The sequence below is a fragment of the Recurvomyces mirabilis genome, assembly GCF_035927965.1.
Source record: "Recurvomyces mirabilis strain CCFEE 5264 chromosome Unknown scaffold_54, whole genome shotgun sequence".
Lineage (NCBI taxonomy): Eukaryota > Fungi > Ascomycota > Dothideomycetes > Mycosphaerellales > Teratosphaeriaceae > Recurvomyces > Recurvomyces mirabilis.
The window spans coordinates 1-15346 of NW_027041988.1; the positions used below are offsets into that span (position 1 = coordinate 1).

The 15346-nt window shown below is 52.6% G+C and overlaps 4 protein-coding genes across 4 annotated transcripts; 2 read left to right on the forward strand and 2 right to left on the reverse strand.

Moving 5' to 3' along the window:
- Window positions 1–432: 432 nt before the first annotated feature.
- Window positions 433–1700, reverse strand: LTS14_010852 (uncharacterized protein; the record flags this gene model as incomplete). Its single annotated transcript, XM_064843528.1, is given in 4 exon segments — window positions 433–678; window positions 691–1157; window positions 1248–1557; window positions 1629–1700. The coding sequence occupies 4 exon segments, from the start codon at window positions 1698–1700 to the stop codon at window positions 433–435; spliced, it is 1095 nt and encodes a 364-aa protein (XP_064688877.1).
- A 1505-nt stretch (window positions 1701–3205) lies between these two features.
- LTS14_010853 (uncharacterized protein) lies at window positions 3206–6634 on the forward strand (the record flags this gene model as incomplete). The annotated part of the gene is made up of 15 exons (XM_064843529.1): window positions 3206–3509; window positions 3573–3917; window positions 3975–4210; window positions 4263–4338; window positions 4388–4436; window positions 4494–4531; window positions 4674–4842; window positions 4992–5334; window positions 5392–5433; window positions 5497–5570; window positions 5627–5668; window positions 5735–6047; window positions 6111–6230; window positions 6295–6441; window positions 6497–6634. 15 exons carry the CDS (start codon window positions 3206–3208, stop codon window positions 6632–6634), a joined length of 2436 nt encoding a protein of 811 aa, XP_064688878.1.
- Window positions 6635–8133: 1499 nt separating this feature from the next.
- Window positions 8134–10544, reverse strand: LTS14_010854 (uncharacterized protein; the record flags this gene model as incomplete). The annotated part of the gene is made up of 4 exons (XM_064843530.1): window positions 8134–8281; window positions 8340–9674; window positions 9731–10185; window positions 10236–10544. The coding sequence occupies 4 exons, from the start codon at window positions 10542–10544 to the stop codon at window positions 8134–8136; spliced, it is 2247 nt and encodes a 748-aa protein (XP_064688879.1).
- A 2109-nt stretch (window positions 10545–12653) lies between these two features.
- On the forward strand, window positions 12654–14602 carry LTS14_010855 (uncharacterized protein; the record flags this gene model as incomplete). The annotated part of the gene is made up of 2 exons (XM_064843531.1): window positions 12654–12841; window positions 12901–14602. 2 exons carry the CDS (start codon window positions 12654–12656, stop codon window positions 14600–14602), a joined length of 1890 nt encoding a protein of 629 aa, XP_064688880.1.
- Window positions 14603–15346: the final 744 nt, after the last annotated feature.

Here is a 15346-nt window from a genome sequence, read left to right on the forward strand (position 1 = left end):
AGTTACTTACCCGACCTATCGCTTAGAACTTACTCGTCTAACGAGCTCTAACCCCCTTATACCGTAGGTGTATAATAGCTAGTTTAAGGTACTATTTCTACTTTCTAGAGTATCTCTTATTATTATTTTTATAATATCTGCCTACAAAATAGAGTTAGATACTAAAGTAATCCCTCCTAAGATATTCTACTCTACTAAAATAGTCTATTACTCCGCCTACGATAGGATTTCTCCCCTGCGTCCAAAGCTCTTAGCCGTAGGGAGGAACGTTCTCGTTATAGGCGGAGGCACGGGGATCGGCAAGTCTATCGCTCTAGAATTTGCTCGAGCTGGAGCTTAATCCATCTCCATTGCAGGACGGCGCGAAGATCGATTGCAAGAAGCCGCGAAGGAGATCACCGCCGCCCGGACGAACAGCAACACGAGCGTAACCTACAACTCTGCCGCATCAAGCAACCCTAGCCTGTCCTCGGTAACATCGTCTTCGACGTCCTTGTCTAGCTCGTTGACTGTGACTTCGTCGACAATAGCCAGCGCATCGACTCCTCTTGACCCAGTCACGACTTCTCGCTCGTCGTCGAGCTCCACTGCATCGGCGACTACCTCCAGCCGATCAAGCTCAATCGTGTCAGCAAGCTCGTCCACGCGACCCGGCCCGCCAACGTACAGCATTCCCAACTACCGACCAACGGTTTCCAGCTCGAAGTCGTCGATTACCGTAAGCACGCCAGTCGTCTCGTCCAGCTCCTCGAGCTCAAAGGTCTCTACAAGTGTGTTCTCAAGCTCCTCCAAAATAACAAGCACTGCGCCGGTCTCTGCCACGACACCGTTGTCTACTTCGACCAGAAGTGCAAGCTCTTTATCGCGCAGCAGTAGCCAGTCATCAAGTTCTAGCTCGACCCGTAGCTCTTCTGTTAGCAGCACGACCGGTGTCTCTACCACAGTCTCGAACAGCAAGGCTACGACATCTACTGCAACCGTACCTACCACGCGAACCAGCTCCGGCTCTTCATCCTCTTCCACCAGCCATTCGAGCAGTTCATCTACTAGCCGCTCGAGCAGTTCATCTACTAGCCACTCGAGCAGTTCGTCTGCCAGCCAGTCCAGCTCTATCTCGCGAAGAAGTTCCAGCAGCCAGTCCAGCTCCAGATCCTCGCCTGCCAATTCAACTCCCGTGGCGCCAGTCACTCAGTCAGCTACAACGACTACTGCCAGCCAAAGCCACACCAGCTCAAGCTCGATCTCACCAGTCACACAAACGTCGACTGCAACTGCTAGCCGCTCAAGCACAGACCCTGTCTCCACAACATCGACCGTCAGCGCAAGTCGATCGACCTCCAGCCCAGCATCGCCTGTGACCCAGTCAACCACTACCTCGAACCACAGCTCATCAAGCCCGCCAGCCTCCACATCGACTATCAGCGCAAGCCGATCCAGCTCTAGCCCGGCGTCGCCTGTAACCCAGTCAGCTACCACCTCGAGCCATAGCTCGTCAAGCTCATCAGCCTCGATATCGACCTTGTCCACACTGCAAACATCTAGCAAGCCGACCACGACCTTGGCAGCTCCTCAGCAGACACCTCCCGTCTTCAACCCTTGGGCGCACAACGGGAGACCACAGGGCCCACCTCAAGGTAACCCATGGGCCAACCAAGGTCCTCCCCAACCACAGCAGGGCAGGCCCAATAATAGCCCACCATGGATGTCGAACATGTGGGCCGGAATGGAAGGCTTCTTCAATAGCTTGAGGAATGGTGGACCGCAGCAGGACGGGGGACGACCGAATATTGGTCGTTTCGGATGGAGGGAGTAGATGCAGCGAGGTGACGTGTAGGAGAGGAGAGGTATGATGAAGGTCGGAGACGAAGGAAGAGAGTGGACAAGACGTCCTACTCATTTAACGGTTGGAAACGAACCTGCATCGCACACGAAGCGCTTTCACAAGCAGCAAATACCCTTCTGCATTTACTTAGTCCTTTTATTTCTTTGTACGCAATGAGGCGAATAGATGTTCCATGACGTCCAGCTCAACGTCTATTCTTCCTCGAGCACGTAGCTTTTACAGACTGTGTGGCCAGATGTCAGTACGAATGTAGATTCTGTTCATCGTGATACCTGACATCCAGACGACGTTCTCTCCTACAGGCTTATCGGTACGCGGACATGTCTTGAGATGTGGAAAGTTTGTAGGTTCTTGGCGTAGCTTGACCAAGGCTTGATGTGTCGCGTACGGTTAGCGGTGTGTATTGTGTCCCCTTGCCATGCTTCGTTTTCTTACGGGATGCCGTGCTCACCGGACATGTGTACAGAACGTTGCGCGAGAGGTAGCATGGGAGAAAGCAGGATTCACTACTGCGGGTAAGCTCGTGAGATTGTATTCAATCGCTTCTGCCGATCGTCAAACAGTCCTGAGTTGCTTCTTGCATGTGTATACTTCAAGCTTTGGCACGTGACCTCATTCCTATCGGATGAAGCGGCTGGTGAAGTTTGGTGGCTGCTCCAATACGATTCTGCGAGGTACAATTCTTCCGAGAAATTTCCACGACATGCTTAAGTGCTGCGATCCGATGGAGCAATCCTGCCAATGATTGGCAGGATTGCTACAGATCCGATAACAACTAATGTGATACCATGATATCGCTACTGCAAAAGGATAGATTCGACAAACGGCACACATATAATTAGATCGAAGATGACTTTGAGAGAGCCAACAACTTCCTCAGACGCCTCATTGGCTTGGCTAGAGCTTAGCGCAAAAGCTTGCCTTTATGAAGAAGGTCGATAGAAGCATCGACTCGAGCCAATCCTTCATTACTACACTTTCTCGTAGTACATCGCGTGCGTGCGGGTTGAGCTTTCAACACCAACCTCACCTTCGTCCCGATCGTCAAGGTCTTATCGCGTGCACGCCGTTCCGGTTGCAGCGTAGCTCAGCCATGGTCGCTGCATGACGGCCCTCGAGCTGCTGCTTCGAGTAACATCGCCTATCAGTAGACCGGGATCTGCAATCATGCCAATAGGCTTTTGGGAATGGTGTGTATGGTACAGTGGCGGTCGTCCGCGCACTGATGTAACCTTACATGCGCCCACCATGTTATCGCGCAGGATGGTAGGATATTATCCCCTCAAGTCCCAGGTGCAGGTCGAATCTGCTCTTCCCTTCCGCATCGCATTGGTGGGTGAGCTTTGTTGACGTACAGCCATCATGTCTCAGCGTCCTGGCTTCTCGCGAGTCGATACAGACAGAGCTGGAGACCCTGCGCCTGATTCGTCTAGAACCTATGAGCTCAAGGACTTCGGCGACGAGTCCAAGGGTGGTTTCCAAGCCACCGACGAAGCCTTCGAGCCTAACGAACACGACTTTAAGCCGCCTCCAGAGTACGATGGAGTTCGCGAGGGCGCTCAGGTCACCGACAAGGTCGAAACGGCGGCTGATCTCGTCACCAAGGTCATCCATATCGAGGACGATCCAACCGTCAATTGCTTGACTTTCCGAACATTCTTCATTGGTAAGTCGATCGATAGCATCAATGAGGATATGTTCGGGTTAGTACTGACATCTACCTCACCAGGTCTTGGCCTCTCCGCCTTTGGTTCCGTTCTGCAGGAAATCTTCTACTTCAAGCCTCAGACGATCTTCGTGTCCCTCATCTTCTTGACGGTGTGGGCTTACGTTATTGGCGACTTCATGGCATTGGTGATTCCACGAAAGGGCGCGATTGGGCGATTCCTGAACCCTCACCCATTCAACTCGAAAGAGCATGCTGCTATTACTATAATGGCATCGGCTGCCGCCCAGTCAGCGTTGGCAACGGAGGCTTTGGCCGCACAAGAGCTCTTCTATGGTGGTTATCCATCCAAGGCGGCTGGTATCTTTGCGACTTTGGCGTCGCAGTTGATCGGATTTGGTGTCGCTGGTATGCTGGGGTGCTTTCGATGTTATGGTGGGGTTTGAGGCTGATCGATCGTTACAGGTCTGCTCCGTGAAGTTATCGTTCACCCAACGAAGATGATCTGGCCTATGACTCTGCCCGTGTCCAACCTGCTCGAAACCATCCATCGTGACCGGACTGAGACCAAACGCAAGATGCGGATCTGGTATATGATCTTCTTCGCCATCTTCTTTTGGGAGCTTCTGCCCGAGTACATCTTCACGACTTTGATTGGAATCTCTGTGTTCTGTTTGGCAGATCAGCACAACCTGTTCTTCGTGAGTCCTATACCACCGTTCGAATTGATCGAATAAGATCTGACGTTTCCAGACAAACTTCTTCGGTGGCGCAACGGGCAACGAAGGTCTTGGTGTACTCAACATGAGCTTCGATTGGAACTATATTGGTTTGTCACACCTGCTGAATCGTATCGGCTGTGCGCTGACTTCGAAAAGCTCCTTTCTTCAGCCCTCTGTGGTATCCATTGTCGAGTACAGTCAATACGTACGTCTTGCGATCATTTCAAAGCGCATGAGAAACGACAGCTGACGTCGAAATTAGCATGCTCGGGATCATTGGGTGTTATGCATTATTCACAGGTGAGTCATTGCATTTCTGCCTTGATCCGGACACTGTAGGCAGCACAACGGATGTGTCGACGGAGTTCGAACATATCCAAAATTTCGGCCGAGCGTTTCGGAGTCCTCGGACTTTCCACACCTGTCACTAACGCCACACTAGGGGTGTACTACAACAATATCTGGGAGGCCAAGAGCATGCCGTTCCTGTCGCAAGAGCTTTTCAACCTCACTGCCTCTAACACGACCTACTTCTCCGTCTACAACCAGAGCTTGATCTTGACCGATAATTTCGAGATTGACTTCGCCGCTCTAGAAGTCCAAGGTGTCCCGTAAGTGAACGCCCGACTATGCTGCCACCTCGTGATGCACTCCTCGTAAGCCTAGGGGCCACCAGATCCTTTTATGGCCCGTAGGCTTACGAGGAGTGCACCGCCGGGTGCTATTATGACATTCTCTACCGACTCTAATCTCATTGCAGCTATCTCACCGCCACCTATGTCGCCTATATCCTCACCACCAACATGGGACTTACGGCCACCATTACATACATGCTCTTGTGGAACTGGGATGATCTGAAGTACGCATGGGCTTGGGCTCATCCGTCCAGCCTCCGAAGGATCTTCCAGAAGGACAACCTCATGTTCTGGCGCAACCAAGAGACTCCGGCAGAACGAAGCGCACGCAAGCAGAGCGATCCTAACCTTGACCCCCATTACAAGCTCATGCTTCGCAATGGGTATAAAGAAGTGCCACTCTGGTGGTGGGCTGCTGTCCTTGTGGGCTCCTGGGTCGTTGGACTTGGTTGCATGTATGCTCTTGAGGTAGGACACCCATGTACGAAATTGTGCAATCGAAGCCCGAGCTAACACTTCCGACAGTCGACCTTACCGTGGTGGGGGTTCCTAATCGCTACTGTCTTCGTAAGTGCCATAGGCAGAACCCATGGTCGAGAGGGTCACGGATTTACACTAAGTTTCATGCAGACCTTCATCTTCACCCTGTTCTTCGGCGCTCAGTACGGTATGACTGGCTTTGGCTTCAATCTTCAGCCGATTTGGTTCGTGATGCTTGATTATTAAACCGCTCGGTGTCCCTGCTAACAACGACCAACAGCCAGATGCTGGCAGGATACATGTTCCCTGGTCGACCTCTTGCGTACGTCAAAAACAACCATTATGTCGTGGCTGCTCATCAGTGCATATGCTAATGAGCCTGATGCAGCAATTTCTGGTTCACCTGCTTCACCTACAACGCGACTAACGAAGCGCAAGTCCTCGCCAAGGATCTCCGCCTTGCGCAGTACACGCACTTGCCTCCTCGTATCACTTTCGGTCTCCAGATCCTCGGATGTCTCGTCGGTGCTCTTTTGAATTGGGTCATGATGATCACCATTGTCGACGCTCAGAGGGGCTTATTGACAGCCATCCAAGGCTCCTCGATCTGGTCCGGACAGAACATCCAGATCTTCAACTCGGCTGCCATCACATGGGCTATGGCACCTAAGCTGTACAGTATTGGGCAGCGTTACCAATGGGTATGTCTCCGTCGCACATGGCCATTCCTACAGACGCTCGATGTCGCTAACCCACTTCTTTAGTGCACCATCGTCTTCCTGGTTGGCTTCCTGGTTCCCCTACCGATGTACGCTATGTACAGATGGCGAGGCAACAAGAAACTCTGGAGCTACATCAACCCCTCGATTATTCTATGGTTCATGGTAAGTGGTGATAGTGTGAACCTTTGTCTGTGCATTGATGGGTTCAAATTAACACTTTCGGCAGGGTAACTTGTTCGTGGGCATCAACGCTGGCTTCACGACCTTCTTCATGATCGCGTTCACCTTCCAATGGTATCTCAGGAAGTACCATCCCAAGTTCTTTGTGGAGTGGAACTACCTCATCTCAGCCGCTCTCGATGGTGGTACCCAGGTATGGATCAAACCTTATGTGAGCTTTTGACGCTACTATGCTGACCTCACCATAGATCATGATCTTCATCCTGACATTCGCCGTTGCTGGTGGCAGTGGTGTGGCTCATCCATTCCCTACATGGGCTGGAAATCCCGATCTTTCTGTCACCAACACAGACCATTGCATGGTCAACCCTGGTAACATTGGGTGATCGATACTCGGGAGAGTGCTTGAACGCGCGACAGTGAGGAGATGTGTATAGTGGATACTGGATGGTGCAGTGACATGAACGAGACATAGCGCAGAACGAGTCTCTGTACGTCAAATATATGGACGAGAGCAGACCCTCTTATGAGCATCGTGATAGCTCCTTGCGTGCCCTCCTCACCTTCCACGAAGCTTCGCTCTGGGTCAGCAGCGTTGCTGTCCTGCTTAGCAACTCATATTGCCTCCACTCCTGTCGGGATCGAAATGCTCCTCCGCACCAGTCCTTTGACGGTCCCGGGATAATCCGAGCTATCACGTGCTTTACAACACAAAGTATGTATCCCTTTGGAATTGCGGTTGAGCTCTACCCTTGCCAAGTCCGTCTGCTTCATGCCGCAAATCCCAGCCTTTGCCTACCTTATTCTGGCTCTTTGCTACGCTCGACTCGAGCCTTGCTCTGGCGGCATCGATGATCTCCACAGGGAACGCAACACTCGCCATAATGCCGTTCTAGGTTTCCTCAGCGAGCTGGCTATGTCGGAAGATCTTCCACATCCGCTGCGGCCCTACAACGTATTCGGTATTTCGCCAACGATTCTCCGCACGAATGGAGAGTATGGCTTGAGACGATCCCTCGATACTTGGCTCTGCGAGCACAACGACGACATCCGTCGTGCTAGGGGAAGCGTGATACATCTAGCCAGTCAAGGCTTGTGAAAGCCGGTTCTCTTCTTGATCGTCGCAACAAGCCTCGACCTTACAGGTGAGCGTTGACCACTGCTCCATGTGCATACGCCCATCGTTGTCGTGCTATCTCATGCCGCTGGTCGCATATGCAGGAGCCCACCTACCTGGTCAAGTCGACGTGGTGTGACCTGGGAATACGAGACACCAGACCCACCAGAACCGTTGAACGTCCACGGAACGTTGGCGAGGATGTTCTCCAGTCTGCGTAACATGATATGCGGCTATCGTCATCGAATCGCCATGCCGGCAGCACGTAACTGTTGAAGCGTGGGAGGCTGCATATTGTGTGGCAGCCACCGTAAAGTCACTTCATGGCAGTGGCCAGTAATGCATCACGTTCGATGCTCAATGTCAATAGTCTGGTATCAAGGTAAGAGGAGGCGATGGTCGAAGTGAGTCTCGATTTGTGCAATATCTAGACTGTGTCCAATGCCTCAGCTTCTGCGAATAGCTCTGCCGTCCCTTCTCCTCCTTCAAACATATGTACAAGCCTCCTCGTCTCCAATATCTCAATAATAATTTACAGCCGTGTGTCTCTCCACATCAATGCGCATTGTGTCCAAAGGTGTGTGCAAAGCAAGCCACATACGCCCTTTAGGCGCCCAAAGAGATATAAAAGAGGGAATGTGCGTCGAGGCGTCTTGGTATCATGAACAAGAAACGACCTTTCCCTCCTGAACTCGCAGAAACGCCTTGCTAACCCATAGCAGAAAAGTAGTTGAACAAGCGAATGTGGTAATCGAGGTGTTACGTATGTTATAGTCCAAGGTTATCGACGTTCTGCTGGAACTGCGCTTTCTCAAGACTCCGTCGTGATCGTTGTGAGTTTGACGCATTGCGCACTGGCTCGCGAGGATCTCGAGATTCAGGTGGTGGAAGTGGCGAGCTCGGTAGTGGTGGTATCCTGGAATACGTCGTCAGATCGATGTTGGCGTATGCCTCTTGCTTGTGTCTTGTCCTACCTTGGAGCTTCTACGAAATGTGATTTGGTTCGCAGCAGATTCACCACACTTCTACCAAATTTGCGAGCTTTCACGCTTGGAGTTGGGTTCCGCGATAGCATGCTCGCATCTTCCATCTCCCGGACTTTGATTTCCATTGCGACGTTGTATTGCTGTTGTCGTGCTTGCTGTTTCCGGAACTCCTCTTCCCAAGGTTTGCGCATCTTGATATAGTCTTCCGGGTTGAAAGGTGGATACTTAGGCTTCTCCGGTTCGACTGGCTGATGCGGTTCAGGTCCTGGTAGCGCCGTTGCAGCCCACGAGCTGTTCTCGGGAGTATGTGTACTGCCTGCAGTGCTAGGCGTTGGGCCTGCGCCGCTCGGGATGGTTGGAATGTGGAGTGCGTGCGGGATGTTCAGTGGAGGAAGCTGTCCAGTGGCGCCTGGAGTAGCTGGGGGCGACAATGGTGCGCTTGGAGTGAGCAGCATGGTTGAGGTGATGCGCTGCTCGTTGATATTCTGGCAGTAAACCTCGTCCAGGAATTGGATAAGAATTTGTACGTCGGAAGATGTGCTCATAGCTCCCAGGCTTACTCGTACAACGCCGGTCGGCTTGCCAAGCATGATCTGGGTGGGATTGGAGCAGCGATGACCAGCTGCGTACGCCGCCTTCATCTCTGCTGGAGACCAATTGAGGTATGTCGCTACGCCACCAGGGTTGCAGAGCGATCCGCTACGCACGAAGATATTTCGATCGTCCGCTGCCTCTTCGACGTCCTCGTAAGGTATCAGAGTTCCATCGGCATGCTGTACATTGAACGCGATGGTCGCTCCTTGCACGGATGGATCGCCATATACAGCGTGCTCGTCCTTGTATACACGTGCCAGTGGTAGGCCGTTGCTGTGCTTCAGTCCTACCAGGCTGTCGTATAATTGCTTGCCCAGTTGTGCAGTGTGGTGTGATATGAATTTCATCGGATTCGGTCCATATAGTCGTTCGTGAACATTCATCGCATGATCCAGTGCGAAAATTGAGTGGAAAGGTAAAGTGCCGTCCTCCAGACGGTCGTGTGTTGAGACGTCCTTCTTCGCATGCCAGGTGTCATTGACAGCGATGACCATCTCGACTGTACCACCGCCGAAGTACTTGCGACTCTCCAATACGTGTGCTGAGTCCTTCCGCACCAGTAGAGCGCCTATGTTAGGGAAGCCGAAAATCTTGTAGAACGATAGAGCTACAAAGTCAGGTGCGGTCGCCGGGTCAGACAAGTCTAAAGGCGCTGTGCTTGCAAGCGCAGCCGCATCCAGAAGTGTATATGTCGCCGCCTTGTGGAACGATTTGCGGATGCGTCCGGCCCTGCGTTACGTGAGTATAAAAGGACATCTGTGACACATACGAGCAATTTTACTCACCATGATGACGGTAGCCGTCGCCCTGTCATATTCGACTGACCAGGATAAGCAAACAAACCGAGCTGCCTTGCTCGTGGACCACCCAGTCCGCCACTGTTGATCCATATGTCCACTTCCTCGTCGCTTGTGAAACATCTGTGCATCTTCGTAGATTCTCTTACGCCGACCAGCGACGTGTGCGCGTCTTTGTGGTACCCATACCATACTGGCGTGTTGCTTGTGGCTGCGTGATCCTTGAAGCATTCAATGACAAGTTTGATGGCGGCCGTCGCGTTGGCCACGAAGACAAGATCCCAATGTTCTGGATCGGCGTTGAAGAAACGTAGTGCTCGCTCTCTGATGAGGTCTACTCGATGGCCTGCCAGCGCCGAGGGTGTCGAGGCCGAATGAGGGTTGCCATAAAGATTCGAAATGAGATCCGCCGAAAACTCCTCTACTAGTGACTTTGCGTATAGCTATGTAATGGTCAGTAAGTGATCGATGGCATCACGCCGGGTATACATACAGTAGTCCCGCCATGGTCCATGTACACCTTCCCTTTCAACTGCGGATACTCCTTGTCCCTAAACTCTTCCACGTCGTCCGGCATATCAGATGAGTCAGGTGTCGTGAAGTCAGTCTCATACTCGGGATCGATGTCGCTGACAGATGAATGATCCTCGAATGTGGTTGTTGGGTATGCGAGATATTTGTGAGCGGGCTGTTCGTTGTTTTGCGATTGCCTCGATGCCGCACCTATCGACTTCGAACGCTTGGGTGGTGATGATTCCGATGAGTTCTGTACGGCGTTGGCGATATAATCCGGGATATCCATCGCTGTTGGTGAATGTCTCAGTGTCGAAGTGAGAGATTAATCCTGGCCCAAGTACATCATCGAAGGAGTGGCTGCTGATCGAGAAGTATCGAACTGATGTACCCTAATCGAGCTGGTCGAATGTCCAAATTCACCAATCTCCGTCAGCTGTCGTCGTCACAAAGCTGCCAAACGAGCGTCGTGAGTGTGACAAAGGCACCTCTGGGTCGCGAGAGTACACAAGAAAGCCACTCGCAGAATACAAAGAAGATCTGTGTCAAGTCCAAGTGCTAGAACGTCGCCCGTACCAGATTGAATGAACGTCCCCCTGCACGCATGTGATTGGCTGCTATGATGATCGATGCCGAAAGATTCAGTCCAATTTAGGATGCACAAGCCGCGCTATTCCTGGGATGGGTAGGCGGGTGCCGCTGGTCTCCTGAGCGAAAGTTCACCAAGACCGCGGATGAGAGGAGCGCTGGGCAACGGCACTCACGATCACGCTCGAATAGTCTCTTCTATGGAGATCGACGACAAATACATTGCTCATGGACGCAGATTAGTGAATGTGTTCCACATGCTTCCACGAGCGCTAGCAGTCACTGTCGACACTGCAGATGTCGCACAAGTAACGCCGTCGTACGTCAACGTGGTTTACTAGAAGGCTATGCATCTGCAGCAGCTACCCGGACAGCTCAGTGTGGTACAACATTGGGCAGAGCAAGCCGCTCGAAGGCGGTCGATATCGATCGGTGGGTATGCGTATCGCCTGCGAGGTCATCAAACATTGTCACTGCAGTGAGTGGCGAGCTCTGCTAGGCGAAGGTGTCGTCGGCTGGCTGGATAGCAGGCGACTGCCGCATTGGAACGGTCGTCGTCCCAAGGAACTCTGGATCGGCGCGACCATTCGCTGATCTTCGGTCAATCTATTGCCCAGAAGCGCCTTAAACTGGCGGTCTCTTTAGTGCCCGTAGGTCGGCGTCAGAAACCTCACGTGTACCCAGTTTACCGACATTGGCACTATTCTATTTGCATGGATGGCACGGTGTGCAAAAGGGTCTTCTCCTTTCCTCACAATCAATTCCAGCGTAGTCTCGCCACCGGAGCAGGGTGGAACTCTGAAAAGCAAGCGGATTTGCATCAGAGTCCATAAGGGGCGTCTGCACGAAACGGCGACCTATAGCCCTAAGTGACCAACGGCTGACGCGCGTGGAACCCTGCAAGCGATAGCTATGCGTCAGCGAAGGTGACACGATAGCTGCATAGCAAGTGCTCTTGTGCCACATGAGAAGTTCTGTCTGCTGGTCTGCCAACGAGTCGTCAAGCGCTCGCCAGATGAAGCAACAAGGAGAGCGGTAGAATTATGCCCCTGAACCAATGAAATGCTATCTGACTAGTAAGAAACGGCGGTCCCAGAGAATGCAGGTACCGGCTTTTCGCTGCCCTATCACTTCGCGCCGTCGCCGCCAAGTCTTCTAAGTAGTGGCTTGCTTCGCAGGCGTATCTCTCAGTTAAGGTTAAGCCTTTGCAAGGATGACCTCGTATCGCGACATGCCCATGCAAGCGCCAACCACTCGTGAGAACGGCGTTGAGCGTTTGCTACGCGTATGGCGTCCGCAGACGATGCAGTTCTCGAACGCCGACCCCATCAAATCTGGCGGGACGGGGGCAAGGAAGCTCTGCTTTGGTGCTGCAAGCTGCGGGAGGTCTCGAAATGTCAGACGGCAAAAAGTCTGGGTGCCTCGCCTCTTTATGCCCAGCAACCTGCAGGTGACAGATCTGTTGACCCTCCATTCTCAACTCCCGTGACACCCTAATCGACCTCGACCTGCAATAATACCCCCTCCTTCCCGCACTGACGCTTTATCCTCTCGCCAACGTTCGTTCCTCTTCACTACCTCGCTGCCAGTGTCTTTGGTCTGCTCTTTGTCCACCGCACACAAGTAACCGACTACAAACCACGAGGCTTCACTCATTCGCCTTTGTTTGCTCTTTGTCACAAGGAAGCTGGTCTTCGGCAATCCAAGGCACACTCCCGATCACTCACCGCACAGGCACACTTCGGTGCCAGCTCGAGTCACAAAACTGGCTCTCCCAACCGCGATCCCAGATCGCAAGGGCTACGATAAGATGTCTGATATTGAGAAGATGATCGGTGGCGACTACGCACAGCTCACAAACACCAACATTCGCAGCTTCGGATGGAAGGGCGTCACAGTCACCGTCAAGGATAGGCAATCGCAGCAGCCAAAGACCATTCTCTCTGACATCAATGGCATTGTCAAGGCTGGCGAGCTCCTTGCTCTCATGGGACCTTCGTGAGTTGACTCTACAACAGCACTACACAAATGGGCGTTGCTAATCGATTGACAAACAGCGGTTCCGGCAAATCCACACTGCTGAACGTGCTCGCACACCGAACAGCGGCTCTGGCTGCCAATGTCAAGGCAGCCATCTACATCAACGGCTCGGCTGCCAACCCCAAGACCTTCCGGCGCATCTCTGCCTACGTCGAACAAGAAGATGCTCTTGTCGGCTCGCTCACCGTCCGCGAGACCCTCAACTTTGCGGCGCGTTTGTCGCTGCCCAGAACTGTCAGCAAACTCGAGCGCATTCAGCGTATCGAGGCACTCCTCACAGCCTTCGGTCTTCAAGGCCAGGCAAACAACTTGATCGGTACGCCAATCAGGAAGGGTATTTCTGGTGGTCAGAAGCGTCGTGTGTCCGTTGCTGCTCAGCTCATCACCAGCCCAAAGCTGCTTTTCTTGGACGAGCCGACATCTGGTCTCGACTCCGCCGCCTCATTTGAGGTCATCTCGTTCGTGAAGGACATCGCGAAGAAGCACAATCTGATCGTGATCGCGTCGATCCATCAGCCGTCCACCTCAACATTCGCCATGTTCGACAAGTTACTGCTCCTGTCGCAAGGTGGCACTGCGTACAGTGGCCCTGTCTCCGAGGTCCAGCCATACTTTGACGCCTGCGGCTTCCCAATCCCGCTCTACATGAACCCAGCTGAGTTCATCATCGATTTCGTTAACACCGATTTTGCTCGTGATCGCAGCGAGGTCGACCAGCAGCTCAACATGGTGCATTCATCGTGGCATAAGTCACGCTTGGCTTCCGCCACCGTGACTGAGCTCACTGACGAAATGGCCCGCAACTCCATGGACACCGATGTCAATGCCGAGCAGCACGAGGCCTCTGCCGGGGCTATCGCTATCCCGATGGCGCTCATCCACCGATCCTTCATCAAATCATACCGTGATATCATCGCCTACGGTATCCGAATTGCTATGTATATGGGCCTGGCCGTCATGATGGGTACCGTCTGGCTCCGCCTAAACCCAACCCAAAACAACATCCAGTCCTTCATCAACGCCATCTTCTTTGGCGGTGCCTTCATGTCCTTCATGGCTGTTGCTTATATCCCGGCTTTCCTGGAAGATCGTGCTCTCTTCATGAAGGAGCGCGCCAATGGTCTCTACGGCCCAACTTCTTTCATCATCGCCAACTTCATCACCGGCATCCCATATCTTTTCTTGATCGCCATGCTCTTTTCGATTGTCGCTTACTGGCTCTCGAATTTCCGACCCACCGCCGAGGCGTTTTTCACCTGGGTCATGTGGCTCTTCCTCGATCTGATCGCAGCCGAATCCCTGGTCGTCCTCATCAGCTCCCTGATCCCTATCTTCGTCGTTGCGCTCGCCGGTACAGCCTTCGCTAACGGTCTCTGGATGTGCACGGGAGGTTTCCTCGTCCCACCACAGACGCTCAACCCGTTCTGGCGCTACGTCTTCCACTATATCGACTACCAATCCTACGTCTTCCAGGGCATGATGGTCAACGAGTTCGGCCACCGCAACTTCACATGCGCTAAGAGCGAATCCGCGCCTCTTCGCTGCTCATGCATGTACGAGACTGAGCTCGCCGACAAGTGCCTCATTGCTGGCACTGGTGTGCTCAAGAACTACGGCTATGAAGTCGGCAGCACTGGCAAGTGGGTCGGCATAATGATCGGCATCATCGCTGGCTACCGTGTGCTCGGCTGGTTGGTGCTGTACTTGCGACGACAATAGATGGGCCACGAGGCTCTGTTCTTCTTGCGCTCATCTTTTCATCATGTCAAAAACAATTTACATATTATCGGAGGACTTATCAGCAGGGCGATGGGATGTTCAAGGTTTGACGATCGGGCTTGGGGACGTAATACCAGCACTGGGTCACGTTGAAGCAGAAAACCATCTCCTTGGCTAGCTCTCTGGGCATTTACGATTGGCGTTGGGTCTGCAAATTTCACTGTCGTTTCGGCGTAGTAACAGAGATACCAGTTATTAGTGTTACATACTGTATACGGTAAATACAAACATCTTCATCACCACCATCTCAGAGTGATGAGCCCCATCATTAATTGGCTAAGCCATAATAGAGCCGCCGAACATTTCCATATGAGATACGCAGTTTCCGATAGATACGCCATTCTGCAGTATGCAGGAGAGTCACGGCTACTGCAAGCTAGCACTGCCGTCCACGTCAATTTCGCGCTTGATCTCCTCTGCATGGGACGGTCGATGGAGCTGGAGCGGCAGACGCATATCGAAACAGCGACTTTGCCTGTTCCTGAGCGGGTACTTTGCCTTGCATACACTGCCCGAGACGTTTAACAACGTCAAGTCTTCGACCAAATATCCATGACCATAATACTTTCCGAGTTAGTCCTACTCTTCGAACCCCTTCTTCGCGGGTTTCGTGCAAAACTGTGCCGTGCGACCAAAGCCAGACCCTTCACATATCTTCGCCGAAATCGGCCATCCCTACATTGG